Source organism: Danio rerio, chromosome 1 (assembly GCF_049306965.1).
Source record: "Danio rerio strain Tuebingen ecotype United States chromosome 1, GRCz12tu, whole genome shotgun sequence".
Classification (NCBI taxonomy): Eukaryota; Metazoa; Chordata; class Actinopteri; order Cypriniformes; family Danionidae; genus Danio; species Danio rerio.
The window spans coordinates 58,789,622-58,806,686 of record NC_133176.1 but is presented as its reverse complement, the minus strand read 5'-3'; the positions used below and the strand labels follow the sequence as shown (position 1 = coordinate 58,806,686).

Below are 17,065 nucleotides of genomic sequence, written 5' to 3'. Positions count from 1 at the left end.
CATTTTTATTTATTAGTGTTTTCATTCCTAAACAAAGCGAAAGCACAGAAGACTCCCGTTTTAAAGCATGAGGCGACCCCTGGTGGTCCGGCGGTATGGGTTTGCGTCAGGTTTGCGTATTGGGAGGCTCGGCTGTTTAGAAAATAGCTGAAAATACGGCAGAAATACATCTCCCTCTGCTGGCGTGGCGTTACAAGGACTAAGGTTGATTAACAGAGTTATGCAAAAAATAATAATAATTTTGAAGAAAAAAAAAAGATTTATCTGATGCAATTTTCCAGCAGTTTAATTTAGTGGATGTTTTCATCCCTAACACAACAAAGCCGTAGTAAATTTAAACATTGCACGAGGGCCAGATATAGCAATACAACTTCTAATGACTGAACACTCCTGTCAAACTTTTTTTATTGTTCATCTGTTGGAAAGATGCTTAATAATAATTTGTATTATTAATGTTTAATCATTATTATTAGTTATTGACTGAAAGTCAGCAGTGTTTCTTTACCAGGTGTGACGACCACTGGTGTGGCGGCTGTAGAGCTGATGATAACACTGCCAACATCTGAAAATGTACATCAATAAAACATTATGAACAGTCAAACTCCATGAATGTGATGAAAACACTAGATATATGACTATACTGACCAACTTAATCATCTTTAAACATTAAAATGCTTGCATCCTCTTAATTATGATCCTTAATCAGAAACACACACAAATATCATGAATGTGTAGAAAGAGCTGATGTGAATATAGTTACCTGCACAGTAGGCTAAATTACAGATAGTTGGTTTAAGCAGCTCATAGACATAATAATTTCCTGGACAGGCTTTGACTCGAATTGGATAAGAGCCGTAAAAGCAGCAGTAAGTGTAAGCGTTAGCGCAGACATCTCGAGTGACGACTCCATCCTGTACTGTTGGGTGTCCACCACGAATCCACAGTGGGAAAGAAGTGCCACATCTAGACATTGCAACACATGTGTCTGGGATATGAGCACTCAGACCGTTAATGAAGAGCCGATACCAGCCGCTCCAGGAGACTGACTGGTCACAGTAGGTGTTATATGTATTATTGACGGATCTCCATGCGTCATTCAGCACAGTGTAGTTGTTGCAGGGGTCAGTCAGATTAGCTGTTATAACACATACATATTAAAAAAGAAATCAGCATAATTTAATAAAAATCATCTAGAACTGGTAAGGACAACTCACAATGAATAAAGTTTAACAATTCACAAATTATAAAGCTTAACAAAATATTAAATTCTGTCAGTTTATTTACAGTACATTTGTATTCTTTATAATGCAGTTACAGGATTGTTTTTAATATCAGTGTGTCTCAGACAAGAAAAAGACAAACTACTAAACTAAAGTAAAGATTAAACATGACGAGTCTCAGAGCAACAACCTGAGGCAGGAATGAACAAATATTATTAGAAAATCAGCTTATTTGAATATCACTTTGGAAAAGGATATTTCTGTATTCTAAGTTTGCTTTTTTTGTAGTTATGTATAGTTTTTTAATGGAGAAACCTAATAATTTTTTCCCAATTTTTTCATATTGTTATTATACATATTATATATTCACGTTCAAAGGCACTAATACGGTTAATATAATTACAGATATCATATATTAACAGCTGAAATTCTAAATACACGTTTCTTAATAGTAACAACATTTTCTTTGTTATTAATAATTATTTTGTTAATACTAGAAATGTAGACTCCTGTAATCCTGACGCTGTGCTCTGCCTCACCAACTAACCAATGATTGCACAATAATGACGGTATTCAGTATTTAACTATAGACGATATTCAATGTGTCAGTAATTGAGGGATCAGACATGAGGTGCTCAGAAAACTGTCAATCAGAGTTACTGAAACAGCAGGAATTATGACTAATGCATTGAGAAAAACAAGATAAATAAATCTATATTCACTTAAAAACACACCAGACAAGAGTATAGTACATTACCAGCTGTGGTCATCACTGGTGTAACCATTATAAAGGCCAAGATAAGTGTGGAAACTTCTGAAAAACAAATTTATATTAAAAATGACACATTAAATGAATAGACAAGCAGGCTTCCTTCCTTCAGAATTCCTTCATTGCATACTTCATTGATATTAGAGATGTACTATTTTTGAATGACATGATGGTGAATAACATCCTGGTTACATGGAGACATGTGTCATAGATAGGTGACCAGTTTTACTCTCTGAAGAGTAAATCCCATAAACTTCCCAGAGACATCCATTCATACGCTTGCGAATGCAACAGACCATAAATGCAAAAACAGTTTTACAGGTTGCTACGTTAGAAAGTTTGAGCTTGGTGAACTCCGACCAATGAAATCGCATCACATGACTGTGTGAGACCAATCGATGAAATATGACCTCTCGGAAATTACAGAAATTTAAAATATGGAAACTGGCCAATGAATGCCTGTGAGTTGGCAGAGCACAGCTCCACAGGTTCATTCATTCATTTTCTTGTCGGCTTAGTCCCTTTATTAATCCGGGGTCACCACAGCGGAATGAACCAACTTATCCAGCAAGTTTTTACGCAGCGGATGCCCTTCCAGCCGCAACCCATCTCTGGGAAACATCCACGCACACATTCACACACACACACTACCGACTATTAAGCCTACCCAATTCACCTGTACAGCATGTCTTTGGACTGTGGGGGAAACCGGAGCACCCAGAGGAAACCCACGCGAAGGCAGGGAGAACATGCGAACTCCACACAGAAATGCCAACTGAGCCTAGGCTCGAACCAGCGACCCGGCGACCTTCTTGCTGTGAGGCGACAGCACTACCTACTGCGCCACTGCCTCGCCCTAGCTCCACAGGTGCCAGTGATTAATCATTAGTACAGTATAACCAGCACCTAAGAGAGTGCTTCAGATTTGAAGCTGGAGCTGGAGACCGAGTTTCCATGACTGGAAACTTGTTCTCAAGGGCATCAAGGCTCATAGAAGGCAAGGTTCATCCAAGGACTGAAGGTGTGGTGACACAGCGGGGGGATGGTCACCCGGTGCATTGGTTAAAATCCATGGCTCTTTGGGTACGATGAAGTACGGGCATAAAACCCACTCTTCTTCTCAGCTGGAGAGACTGGCTTGATTGCATCATTTGCCAGGAGGACAACAATCTCTTTGCTTAAGACAGGGGCACAGGGTCGATGACCGCTGTGAAATACTCACCCGTGAACAGGGGAGGCTGATGGCTAATTGAATCGCATTGCCAAGTCAGGCTGACAGAGCCCAAACAAGCAGCATCACTGGAACGAGCACAGGCGCACGCACGGTGGGGCAGCTTCGGGATGGGAAGTGTTCACCCTGGAAAGTGATGCGTCCCAAAAAAAAGTTGAGATTAACTCTTACCTTCAATCTCAATGTAAGATTGTGTGAAGCAGCTAGAGTTGCAAGAGAAAAGAGCTCGCCCTCTGATGCCCTCGGACCCTTTGGCGATGTGCACAAAGGTTGCAAGCTGGAAGGCAGCGCATCCCATGCTATCAGCGTTGGGCTTTGACACCCGGAGCGAGGAGAAACCGCTCTTTCTTGGATACCATCGGCCACAAACAGCATGCTGCATTCATCAAGAGGGGGATTCCCCGGCCCTCCACTGAGGAAAGGACAGTCCTCCTTTCCAGGTGGCCTGCCTCAGGTTTGCTTTGCAGTCTGTTTATTGGTGACATGGAACGTGAGCATCGACTTCCTGCTGGGGGATCGGCGCGATTATTAGCCAGTGGATCGGGCTGTGGAAGGAGGCCGTGGGAAGGACATTTCAGCAAGGAGCATCAAGCGTAGATAAGTCTGTCTACAGCCCCCCCCCCCCCCCAAAATAGGCATAGCAACGCCCGTGACTGCTGATACATTTGGGGTTTTATGAAATTTGACTTAAATATTTTTTAAACCTGCTAGTGACTTTTATCCAAAGCAAATACAGATTGTGTTACTGTAGCTCTGACTCAAAGACATTCATTTATACATCACATACACACCTTTATTGCATTTAAACAGTAAACGTGTGTGAGATCAATCAACATGCATGAAGTGTCAACATCATAGTGAAGCTTAAAAACTGTTATACATACGCATTATAACAGAGATGGTACTCAGAGCTTTTATAAATCCTAAAATAGGAAAAACACAAATGATACTGAATTAAATTGTGCTGCAATTTGAAAATGTGAAATCTAAATTTATTATATAAACTCAGGTAAAGTCAAGAGTTTTGAACTATGAGAAATAATCTTACCTTTAAACAGAATTATGCAGGCCATTGTCAATTATGACAGTCTGATGTGTTTCTGTTCATCCACTAATCAGTCCAGAAGATGAGTTTCCTTCACAGTTCAGAGAAAAAACAATTAGGACTGGCTATAATGCATGATAAACAACAACATACACAAAAAAATAAAGATTTGTTAAGCTTTTATTGCCATCACAGAAGCAATCCATTTGTACATTTTCAACATACATTATTCTGTATGATTTGTAAGCCTGAGTGGACCTCAGTCAGGATTTCTGCAGGTTTCATCAAGTCTAATTTAAGACCTAAGACCTTTCTAAGACCATTAACAATGAAATTTCAGACTTACACAAAGTTAAATGCTTTTCTAAAGGCCCAGTTAAAACATTAAAAACCATTAAAAACGAATAATATTGTTAGGAAGATAATTTAAGTATATTGGTAAATAGAGTTGATAAATAAACGTGTGTTAAAACTTTTATTGAGATGGGTCTGATTGATTAAATGGGTCTGATTGGGTAGCGTTGCGTGGACATAGGAAAATTAAGACCTGTTTAAAATGTTTCAAGACCTACAACACTATATTTCAGTGAATTTAAGACCTACAATTTTGATTTTGAAATGTAAGACTTTTAGCACCCTGCAGTTACCCTGTCAATTTATGTTCCCGTGAGTCTGTGCATTTAACTTTAAGTCCCCACTAGGATATAAAAACATACACACACACACACACAAGAAAAATACTCCACTGCATTTATTAATTTACATTTGATGATTTTAAATGATTTCGATTTTCATAAGAGTCCTGACCTGCTCAAAGCCCAAACTACTCAACCAAATCCAACTACACACAAACCACACAACCACTTCATGATTTATATGATTTAACAACATCATTTTTAAGAGCAGAAAGATCTTACCTGATATGAGCTGAAAGCAGTGGTCTTCACCTGAAACAGTTGACCGCCTAACAAACCAAACATTTGCGTGCTGTGGTCTTTACTGTAATCATCCTAATGGGGAAATATCTCGTATGCACAGTTTCCTTAAATTCAAATATACATTTGAATTTCAAATTGTATACAAAACAGTGTAATCTCACAAAGGCCTTCACAAACACAACATATACATTACATTGTTTATTAGGACCTTAATTTTATTTTATTTTAAAAACATTAAAAAGAGAACCTGAAAGGAAAAATGAATCATTCACATGCTTTAATACACAAGCCATCATTTTGGACTCATTGTGAATTTGAGTCATCAGCTGTTCACTGTTATATTTGTATAGTTTACTTATAAATGTGAATCCAGTTCACAGATAAAACTCTCTCATCCTACAAATTGAAAATATGTTTGTAAATATTCACTCGTCAAAATTTAAAAGACGCATTATGGAGGACACCCTCAAATTTTGGGAATCAGTCTTATGCCGTATTCACTGTGCAAGACATGGACTCCTGCAGTGTTGAACTGTACATTGTGTACACTGGACAAACCTAAAGCTCTCAAAGCACTTTCAGCATATACATCCTGCTTGTAATCGCTGTTATTCCCCCTCAGCCACTGATGCACATGTTTTGGTCTTGTATAAAGCTGAACTGCTTTTGGGACACTATTTTTAAAAAACACTATACTTATTGCTTTTATTACTTTTACCATTAATAATCATAAAATTAATAATCCTAATAGCAATAATAAATAATATTAGAGTAATTTCTGTAGAATCATGTGACTGAAGACTGGACTAATGAAGCTGAACATTCAATTCAATTAAAATCACCGCAATAAATGAATTAATTAAATTATAAACTACTTTTTTAACAGTTATTTTATAGTGCAATAACCTTTTACAATTTGTTCTGTATTTGTGATTAAATAAATGCAACGATTTTCCATTCATAAACAATATCACTAATTGATTGTTCGCTGCCCTCTAGACACGCACGCCACAACCGGAGGAAGCAGATCTCCAATCACGCACAGGAACATCCACACAAAGGAGAGAAAGAGGAAGTGCAGAAGGCCTGCTATCATCACACACCACACCTAGGCTGTGTTCGAAACAGCGTACTTCCCTACTATTAGGTATGCTAAAAGCAGTAGAGGAGGGATTAGGTATGTTTGAATTCCCCAAATATTTATAAAAGAGTTGGCGAGAATTATCTTAATCCTCGCACGATTGTGCTGTATGTATACTTAATTTGCGTAGATATGTGCCTACTTAACGATGATGAAAACTTAGGTCAGTGTGTCACTCGAGGAACATAGCACTTCTAAACATCAGCTTCCTCTCTTTTCTGAGAAACGTCCAACATGCACTCGTGTAAAAACATTAACAAGCATGTCATATAAATAGATATTAATTAAAGTAGCATGCAAAATAAAAACATGAGGATCTGACGATTTATTAATTCCTCTTTATAGACTGTGATTGGAATAAAACTACTATTATTATTAGCCTAGGCGGCACGGTGGCTCAGTGGAAGATTCTGGTTCAAGTCCTGGCTGGGCCAGTTGGCATTTCTGTGTGGAGTTTGCATGTTCTCACCGTGTTGGCGTAGGTTTCCTCTGGGTGCTCCGGTTTCCCCCACAATAAAGACATGTGGTATATGGGAATTGATGAACTAAATTGGCCGCAGTGTATGTGTGTGTGAATGTGAGAGTGTATGAGTGTTTCCAAGTACTGGGTTGCAGCTGGAAGGGCATCTGCTGGGTAAAACATATGCTGGAATAGTTGGCGGTTCATTCCGCTGTGGCGACCCCTGAAGAATAAAAGGACTAAGCAGAAGGAAAACTAATAAATGAATGCAAAAGTGATCCAGCATTTTTTTTTATTTCTAAATATAAATATAAACTAGATTGATGGATTTGAGTGTTTGAAGGTTTCCACAGTGTTTTTAAATTAACAAAAGATTTTTTTTTCCACAGTGTTTTTAAATTAAATGAAAGTTTGACATTCATTTGCCAATGTTATGATAAACTGGGTCCTGTCCTTCAGGGATGTCTGTGTTTTCACAGGATCTCTTCATAATCTGGAGATATTAAAGAGATTGACAATTAAACAATAAATTGACAATAAATTGAATTTTAATAGTAATGTAGAGGCGGTTTATAAGAAAGCAAATCAGCGCCTCTATCTCCTCCGCAAATTGAGAAGTTTTAATGTTAGTACACAGACTTTAAACTTGGCATATAGATCACTTATAGAGAGTGTTCTCACATATAATATTGTTTCATGGTTCGGTAACACAACACTTAAACAGAAAAAGAAATTAGCGCAAATTATCAATCAGGCAAATAAGATAACTGGTCGCAAACAGCATTCATTGCAGATTTTATTTGACTCTTTTATGGAAAAAAAGAGCAGTTGTGATTTTTAAAGATAATACACATCCCCTTTGCTCAGCATTTGAATTGCTACCATCAGGACGCAGGTTTAGAATTCCTAAAGCACGAAGAAATGCCTATAAAAGGTCATTTATCCCAGTGGCAGTTGTTGTTCTAAACCGGATCAATGTTTGTAGTGAATGAGGTGGTTACCAAGTATGATTTGCAGTATTGTGCATGGCGCTAATTTGGTTTTTAAACTTTGAACTTATGTTGTTGTGTTGATAAGTGTTATTAGCCCCTTTCACACATACAGACCTTTCCGGAAAATTACCGGCAATTTTCCGGAAAGGTTGTATGTGTGAACAGGCCCTTTTTGAAAATACCGGTAAATTCGTTCTGGCTATTTTCCGGAAAGAGAAGTTGTAACATTACCGGTAATTTGCCGGAATGCTGCGCTGTGTGAATGCAGAAGGAAGATTGCCGTAATAAGCGCGTCCACGTCTAGAACGGGCTGACGTGACACACCTGCTTTAGCCAATCAGAACAGTCAGACGCATTCACGTGCGCGCGGTTTATGAGAATAAAAGCCTTTGAATATTTTTTTCCAGACACCTTTAGCTGCTAAATGTTAGTCAGATAATATTTCTATGTTCCTTCTTAATGCTGTGTAAATAATTATCGATAAAATGTTTATGATAAGCCGTTGTTTGTTTACCTTCAAGCTTTGCGTGTGCCCGTGAGCGCCCATAGCGCCAGCACACACACATATCATGAACATCTCGACATGCGAAAGTGTTACCCTATGTTTTCATTAGAGTTGTACTCAATACTGATCCATCCGAAGAGTTTGTGATGTAGTCAAATGTTTACAAACACAAGCGCAGCCGTTTAGAGGTCATTTCTGGTTAATGATGTCAGAATTTACCAGTATTTTGCGATGGATGTGTGAATGCTCTTTTCCGGAAAAATTCCGTAACGTCCTCGCCTGTGTGAACAGCGTTATTTTGAATATACCGGTAAAGTAGTTCCGGAAATGTTCCGGATATTTACCGGTATCACTGTGTGAAAGGGGCTAGTGTGTCGTTGTTGTATGTTTGTAATTGTTGTCCTAAATCCAGTGTTGAAAAAAAATTTCCTTTCTGTGTCAAGCAGAACCGACAATAAAGTTTAAACTAAACTAAGAGCATGATAAGATCAGATGTTATATCTGTAGATGATAAACAGAGCCAGCAGAGTAACTCACATCCAGTGTGTCGTATTCAGAGCATCTGGACTTGGGGTCAAGAGTCATGTAGAGGTTTTCAGGAGACTCCACCTGACAATGATGAGAGGATTAATTATTCGCTCATCACTGACCAATCACACAAGAGGTGATTTACATACCGTTTTACCACTTCCTCTGTGGTTTTGCTCTTCTGATGGAGTCACTCGCTTCCTGTGAAAGATGTTTAGAAACGTTGAGCAAAAATGTAGACTAAAGCCCTGCTCACACTGTGAGATTCCAGCCACAATTTTGTCATCTGAGACAGATTTGAGGAATTTTAAAAGATTCCTGAAATCCTAGGCTAAAATCTGTGATCTTTGATCATTGTTTTGACATGTTCACAGATAGCCTGTCGCGATCAGATTTTTCCTCTGATGAAGTTCTGGCAGTGTCTGAAGATTTCAGACAACAGCTGTGATGAGCGTCAATCCAAGAACCAATAGGAGCTCAGAATTTGATGACGCAATCCATGCGACAATTCAAAAGACCACGGGGAAATGTCAAAACATTTAATTTCTTCCTGATTTTATGATTAAGACATGCTGTGTGCAAAACTGCCCTTACAGATTGTTTACGTTTGCTGTGAGGAATCATTTCAGAATGTAGGGGTGTGAAAGTGTCACAGTTAGATGACGTCAAACTCTGAAGAGTTTCTTCCGTGTTTGGGGCATCTTCAGTCGTTCAGTCTGACTTTATAGGTGCGTTCGACTTCATGCAGTGCTGCGCAGATCGATCAAAATCGATTGATTCAGCCGGTGCAGCATCTGAAGAGCGACTGCTGGAGCTGAGATGATGACACCGAAATTACACGATTAGCCAAGTTCACTGCATGACAACAACCACGAGTGATTTGGGTTTATTATTGGACAAATTCCCATCCAGAAATTTCAAAACAAACAAATCACTTTTCATACCCTTTCTATCTTGTACACGTCATGCTTATTAAAAGACTACAAATATTTTACTGCAGTATCATCTTCTGTTAAATAATTTGTTTATAAGGGATTGTTTGCACTGTTTTTTTTTTGGCCTTTTTATACAGACAACTGTATTCAGCTCTATATATGATTTAAATGATATATTGTAGTAAATAACCTAAATATTAACTCAAATAAGTCTTACAGACTTATAATAAAATAATTATCATCATTGATCCTGACACCCATGTAAAAATGTCCTAACAAATTAGGCTTTTAAGTATTGTATAATATTGTATTAAATATAAAACTATATGATTATAAAATATGTTATCTTCTGTCAAGCCGTTTATGCAGAAATTTTAAAAGTGACATTGATGTACCTGCTCTTTCTAGGAAATTTCTACTTAAAGTGTAGCTCATTTATTTTGATCCTTTTGTTCAATCTTTTTGGATTAAAGTGCTTTTTTTAAATGCTTTTATTATCCAAAATAACCCTATTCGTGAATAATTATTTATTTTTTTATGTGCTCTCTCGTTTTTCCCTCTCGTTTCTCGTTATTTGTCATGCGTTTGTTTTATAGGCTACTTAAATTTAATTTATAATTCCCGTATTGTTTAAAAATGAACTATAGTTTGTAGGGACTGTATTCTGTTTTATTTTTACTGTAAATATTTTGTTGTTATTGCAATAAATAAATAAATAAATGATCAGGCCATGTGATCGGTCATCATAAAGTTCCGAAGTGTCCAGCTTGACGGCGTTTTTAAACTCCGCCCCCACCTGCGATTGGCTAATCTCGCTGATCACCGGCTGCAGCTGTACTTCATGTCGAACGCACCTTTTGATAGCTGAGATCTTACAGTGTGACATGGGAACCATGTTTGTGCAGTCTGACATGCTACAATTGATCAGGATTATAACAAAATCACACAGTGTAAGCCAGCCTTAAGGCAAAATCTTTCAATGATCCTGGGCTGAATTTGTACAGTTTAAACACTCACCTTCTGATCAATATGAAAACCATCAGAATTACAAACATCACAAAAGCAGCTGCAGTGACTCCTGCTGTGATCAAGACCCAAGATGAGCTGCTTTCTGTGCAGACCAGAGAAAAGTCAGTGCTTTTAATAAGAGACGCTCATTATAAACACACACTGACCTCACGATGATCCTCACCTTCAACAGTGACTGAAATAGACTCTGATCTCTGAGAGCCATATTTATTGTGCGCCTTACAGTAGTATCGTCCACTGTGACTGGAGTTAAAGCTGGAGATGCTGAAACTCTGTCCAGATCCAACAGCCAAGCTCTGATTCTCCTTAAACCAGGTGAAGTTCAGTGCAGGAGGGTTTGAGTCACTGCTGCAGCTCAGAGTCACTGAATCTCCAGACACTATTACAGCAGATCCACTGACGGACACTGAGACGCTCTTTGGAGGATCTGAAAAATAATAACCATCAGTGAGTTTGACAGTGGTGAATCTGAGGAGAGTGAGAAGCTGAAGGTCTCGCCGTACATCTGACGTTGAGTGTGAGAGCAGGAGACGGCAGATTTTTCAGATCTCTTACTGCACAGCTGTAGTTTCCAGAATCTTCTCTGCTGACCGACTGCAGAATCAGCTGATTCTGACGCACCGATTCTGAGAAAGACTCGCCGTTTCTATACCAGCTGAAGATTGAGCTGCCGAGATTGCAGGAGCTTTTACAAGTTAAGACTGGAGAATCTCCTTCAACAACCTCTGCAGGAGTCTCCACTCTGAGATCTGAAAACACAGGGGAAATGGGTCACGTTTACTGTACATGACTGAACAGAATTAAATTGAAGTAAACAGAACCTATTATGTGCCTATTTACATAATGTAAAACAAGTCTCTGATGTCCCTAGAGTGTGTATGTGTGTGTGTGTTTGAAGTTCAGCTCAAAATACCACACAAATACTGTTTTATAACCCTCTGAACTAACGCTTTCAGGTTTGATCCTAATTGTGGCATTTTAGTGACTGTCGCTTTAAATTTAAATGAGATTGTGCCCTTTTCAAAAGTGGGCGGAGCTACAAATGCCTGTGTGTCAGCATAGTGGCAGATTAAAAAACAACACTATGTTCAGGGTTTGACAATAACCTTTTTGATCACCGGCCACTGTGGCTAGTAGTTTTCCAACATTACTAGCCACTCTGCATTTTCACTAGCCACACTTTTATTGTTAGAAAAAATATATTTTATTCACATAAATATGACTTTGACATGCTAAAATTACTTGATTTAGAGTTTGCGTTATCTCCACATGCCTCATTCATTTTACTTTGTGTGTCATGTATGAGCTTGCTCAATAATCATGAACAAATGGGTCAGGGTTTCATAGTATTACAATTAGTTATTATTTCCCATTTTTGTGAAAAATCTAACTTTGAATGTGATCATAAGCAATACACTAGGGTATTAAAATCTATTCCGAAGGCATTTCTAGCGATGGTTAGTAATGTGGTTTCCAATATAAATTACACACTTCATCTGCCTTGTTTGTTGATAAATGGACAAGATTTTATTCGGAGTGAAATACCCAATAAAATAAGATCGATATTAACCCAAGATAAATTTCCAATACAAGCTGATAGAAATAATATCTCTTTTCTTTTTTCCAAGAGCTCTATTACCGAATTAAGAACAATGTCTCTTTCCTTCCCAATACCTCCCAAAGCTAAAGAAGTAAATTTTAAAATTTTAATGATATTTACCCATCTTCAGAGTTTCTTAGACATAGATTTAACCTTGATCACAACAACTGTACATTCTGTGAGATTGACATTGAATCGACTGCACATTTATTTTTTGAATGTTTATATAGCAGAACCTTTTGGTCTGATTTATTCGAATGGTTGAAGATTTCTCTCAAGTTGTCCTCCCAATTTTCTAAAAATGATATTTTATTTGGTTTATTAGGGAAAGATGTTAATATTTAATTTGTATTGAACAATATTTTAATTTTTGGAAAATTTTATATTCATAAATGCAAGTGCCTTAAAACCAAACCACTGTTTTTAGTTTTCCAAAAGGAATTTTGGCTATACTGTAAATCTTTACAGCTCATAAAATCAAAATGTGGAAGAAGACTCTTTAGTCTATTGAAAAATTTTAAATTAATAGAAGACCCGATGTAAATGTTTTTTTTTTGTTTGTTTTTTTCTTTTTTCTCTGGTTTAAGTAACTTTTTTTCATTTTAATTTACTATGTTATTGACTTTATTATTTGTGCTCTATTCTATAAATGTAGATAATAGTTGTTATTCAAATTTTGCCTTATTGTAATTGTGTTATGATGCAATAAAAAAAATAAAAAAAGTTATTAATTCCCATACTTTCCAATGAAAAATGAAAGATTTACCAAATTTATCTCTGACCACACCAAACATAAATAATTAACTATTTCTTAGCCACAAAGTTTAAATGTATCAAAACAAGCGAAATATAGCTGTATACTTTACTTTTTATCTAACAAAACATATGCACATATGTTCTGGCTAAAGGTCCCAGACCAGCCGTTAACTACACATAAATAGGGAGTTAATACCCCATTAAAGCAATGTTATTTAAAAAAAAAAAAGATAAATAAACCCTATTAAAAAACATACCATGTGATAATGAAAGGATGATCTCACAGACACACACACCATGTTAACGTTTGACTAATTAATCATCTGTTCAAAGAATGGTTAAAGCGAAAGCAACCAGTGCTGCTTATATAAAAAGACTAATCTGAAACTCTTGAAAGCAGCAAGACTGTGGGTGCATGAGCATCATTTTTTGTCAAGGCTATTTGAAAGAGAACCGATCAAATCAGTTGTGTTTCTAGATACAGTTGCTTCATGCAAGGAAACGGGAGCGCGCACACGTTTTAAACAGTCGCGCGCACCACATCAGCTGTTAGCTCGAGTGATTATCCTCTTATTCGGTATTCACCTGCTTTCTGTTGCTGGTGGGAACGCAATTATGTTTGTCAGTCGTGTTGCTTCTCATTTCTAAGATGGCCTTTGCATGCATATTGGATCATCTTTATTGTCAAACCCTGCTTTTAAGAATTATTTACCGGGAAAATTATTTTCAACCAGCCAAAGTGGTTAGTGGGAGTGTCTGTCTTACCCGCCACCACCGAAATCTACCCGCATTTGGTGGGTTGGCGGGTGTTAAGGTCACCCCTGCTAATGTCCTATTCTAATGACGGAGAGATCTGGTCACTACCCACATAGCAAAACTGCTCTGGCCCACACAATCAGGTTCTGCTTGGCCCACATGCCGCAGTGAATTACAGTACATGACTGGACCAAATCTGGCTTCCAGACAAGGGCCAAACACGGACCATATCTGGGCCAAGTCTCAGCCAAGTTAATAACTCATAACTGGGCCTGAACTGGGCCAGATAGGTTGGTGTGTCACGATTGCAATGAAATTGATAAACCCATGGAGTGATGTGCTTTATGCACACTATGGGCACGCTTTTTCTCAAAGTGACCTGATAGGTAGAATTTTTTTTCTTTACCCAAAAATGATTTTAGTGTATTTTAAATGTGGGACAAGACTGGCCAAACTCACATGGCCCACTTATCAAATTTTTAAATCTGGGCCAAATACTACGTTTTTCATCTGGCCCAAATCTTGTGTGCCGCCTTAAAGACGGTGCCACCTCTGCCAAACCCGGGCCATGTTTGGCCCACATGCTGTATGCCAGTGAATGCCTGCTGTGCCAGCTTTATGCCAAATCTGGGCCAGAATTCTTTGCTACTAGGGTAGTGGGTGGGGCTTTCCCCCTCTGATGACACGTACAAAGGCAGAATGTCAATCAAAGTGTTTCTAAAGACAAAGCTGAAATAAAATAATATCTGTTAACCATTAGAAGCTGCTTATATTCACACCCTGTTTCTAACACAACCCCTCAAAAAAAAGTATTTTTAGCATAATAGCTCCCCTTTAAGTAATATTAGCTCAGCTGTACCTGTCACTCTGAGCTCAATCCCAGCACAAGGCCGTAAGTCTTGTATTTCTACACGTGTCACGACTCTGAGGCAGTACTTCCCTTCATCCTCATGTCTCAAATGACTGAGTTTGATAGTGTGTGTTTTGCCGTTCGGCAATTCCTGAATTCTGCCATTGTAATCTGGGTCACCCAACCGTTTGGTGTCATCCGTCATGTTCACTGGGGTTAAAGTCCAAAATATCTCTGTTTTATAATTTCTTGTGTTCTTAAAGGTGCCAGTTAAATGCATTGTTGAGCCCTTTATTGCACATATTACAGTATTTGTGTAAACAACCTCCAGCTCTAGGTTGCAAAACCCTGGAAAGCAAAACACAGAGATGTACACATCTTTACATGTTGTCATTTCATTCTGTGTCACTGTTTATCAATTTATGGTAAAAAAAAAAATAATAATAAATAAATATATATATATATATATATATATATATATATATATATATATATATATATATATATATATATATATATATATATATATATATATATATATATATATAAAATATATATATAAGTATTAAAAAGGTTTTAGGTTGAACTCACCTTGAATCACAAACAGGAAAAACAATGAAAAAAGACAAAACATTCTGGAAGAAAATAGAGAGCATAGTTAAAATGAACCATGTGAAAAAATATATAAAGTAATTTATAATACATAGGTGGTTCATTCCGCTGTGGCGACCCCAGATTACTAAAAGGACTAAGCCAAAAAGAAAATTAATGAATGAATAATGCATAGTATAGTGTTGTTGAACCACATACTACAGTAAACTTTATATATTCTAGTATTTACAACACTTTGTTAATGAATGCTTTAGTATATATCAAATGTATCTATATAGCAAATATATATATATACTCTGTTAAAATAGTTGGGTCAAAAATACCCCAACATATAACCTAACTATAGGTTGTTATAGCACCTCCCCAACTATGGGTTATTTTAACCCAATGCATTAAGTTATATAATTTAATCCAATGGAATTGATTATTTTGATTAAATGTTATTTTTTTTCCATTCTCGTATTACTATTGTTAGCACTACTATTAATTTAATAATTATGGCTGTGTAAACTAAATAACATACTTTTAAATATATATATATATTGAAATATATTTATTTCCATTACATTTTAGTTCCAGAAACTTTTGTTAAAATAAATTAGGAATCACAAACATTGAAGAAACAGAACAAAGTGCAGACAGTTATAAACTGTGTATCCTGTGTTGATGGAGCAGAATATGGAGCTCTGTGTGCTATAGAGGTTGTCCAGCAGCTGCAGCAGACTTCACTCAGTGTCCAATAAGTACAATACATTTTAACAACATCCAAACACTTCTAAAAGATGGTCTTGGATGGTGAAACGGATTTTTAAAAAAAACACAACACAGAGAGGTAATTTGATTTAAAAAAATGTATATATATATATATATATATATATATATATATATATATATATATATATATATATATATATATATATATATATATATATATGTATATATATATATATTATAGCTTAAATGAACTTTATTACAAAAAAACAACATTAAACATGCATATTAGCTGTTTTGTGTCAATTAAATCAGTTGACTGTTGAATGTGGTTGAGTTATTAAATAAATAACCAAATAAGGGTTAAAAATATCCCAACAAAGCACCAAATATTCAACTTAATTGGTTGAGTTATTAATAAACAAACTAATAAAGGTTAAAAAATAACCCAACAAAGCACCAAATATGTTTAACTCAACCATTGGGTTAAATAAATGATTCAGTGTTTTTTGTGTGTGTATATATATATATATATATATATATATATATATATATATATATATATATATATATATATATATATATATATATATAGTTGTAGAAAATTACAGTATAGAGTAATTTGTTTGCATTCGAATAGTTGTGTTACCATAGCAACTATAGAATTACCACAACAGATTAATTCAAATGCGTTACCATAGTATGCCTCAATCTCACTATTTATACTAAATTACTTTTACTTTTATGTGCATGGGAATAGTTTTCAGACGGTTTCAAACATCAATTTCCCCTCATCAATACAGCAACAAAAAAACTGTCTATAGTGTAAAATATTCCATTTTCAAATATTTAGAGAACTGTCCTACCTTGATTTAGTGTATCCTGCAGGGTTTGTTTATTAACATGACAGTTGAACAGTCTGGGCGGTGAACTTTTATTTCTGCATGTTAACACACTTCCCGTCTTTCCTCATTACTTCAGTTAGAC

At 36.5% G+C, this 17,065-nt stretch overlaps 2 protein-coding genes and 1 long non-coding RNA gene across 10 annotated transcripts in view; 1 reads left to right on the top strand and 2 right to left on the bottom strand.

Moving 5' to 3' along the window:
- The window catches only part of LOC141375121 (uncharacterized), a 15,003-nt gene extending 8,763 nt beyond the window's left edge, over window positions 1–6,240 (bottom strand). The window contains exons 1-6 of one of the 3 annotated variants that reach the window (XM_073907238.1): window positions 5,183–6,240; window positions 4,269–4,356; window positions 4,105–4,143; window positions 1,978–2,034; window positions 761–1,135; window positions 506–562 (exon numbers count right to left, since the gene is read on the bottom strand). In XM_073907238.1, the coding sequence (XP_073763339.1) occupies window positions 506–562; window positions 761–1,135; window positions 1,978–2,034; window positions 4,105–4,143; window positions 4,269–4,293 (553 nt within the window). In that variant the 5' untranslated portion in view covers window positions 4,294–4,356; window positions 5,183–6,240. Of the gene's footprint in view, window positions 1–505; window positions 563–760; window positions 1,136–1,977; window positions 3,766–4,104; window positions 4,144–4,268 lie in introns of all 3 variants that reach the window. The other 2 variants (XM_073907250.1, XM_073907244.1) reach the window with 2 other exon arrangements.
- Window positions 1–17,065, top strand: part of LOC137495979 (uncharacterized) — a 71,320-nt gene that overhangs the window by 26,486 nt on the left and 27,769 nt on the right. For 4 of the 6 annotated variants that reach the window (XR_012382837.1, XR_011016001.2, XR_012382826.1 and 1 more), the window contains one exon: window positions 6,203–6,350. This is a non-coding gene — a long non-coding RNA (uncharacterized lncRNA). Of the gene's footprint in view, window positions 1–6,202; window positions 6,351–9,203; window positions 10,516–17,065 lie in introns of those variants that run through there. The other 2 variants (XR_012382831.1, XR_012382838.1) reach the window with 1 other exon arrangement.
- On the bottom strand, window positions 6,277–17,065 carry si:ch211-286b5.8. Its single transcript, XM_017356663.4, has 9 exons — window positions 16,945–17,065; window positions 15,347–15,390; window positions 14,765–15,103; window positions 11,297–11,542; window positions 10,957–11,220; window positions 10,782–10,875; window positions 8,979–9,030; window positions 8,839–8,910; window positions 6,277–7,297 (listed from the first exon to the last, which is right to left on the bottom strand). The coding sequence occupies exons 2-9, from the start codon at window positions 15,387–15,389 to the stop codon at window positions 7,223–7,225; spliced, it is 1,185 nt and encodes a 394-aa protein (XP_017212152.2). The 5' UTR covers window position 15,390; window positions 16,945–17,065; the 3' UTR covers window positions 6,277–7,222.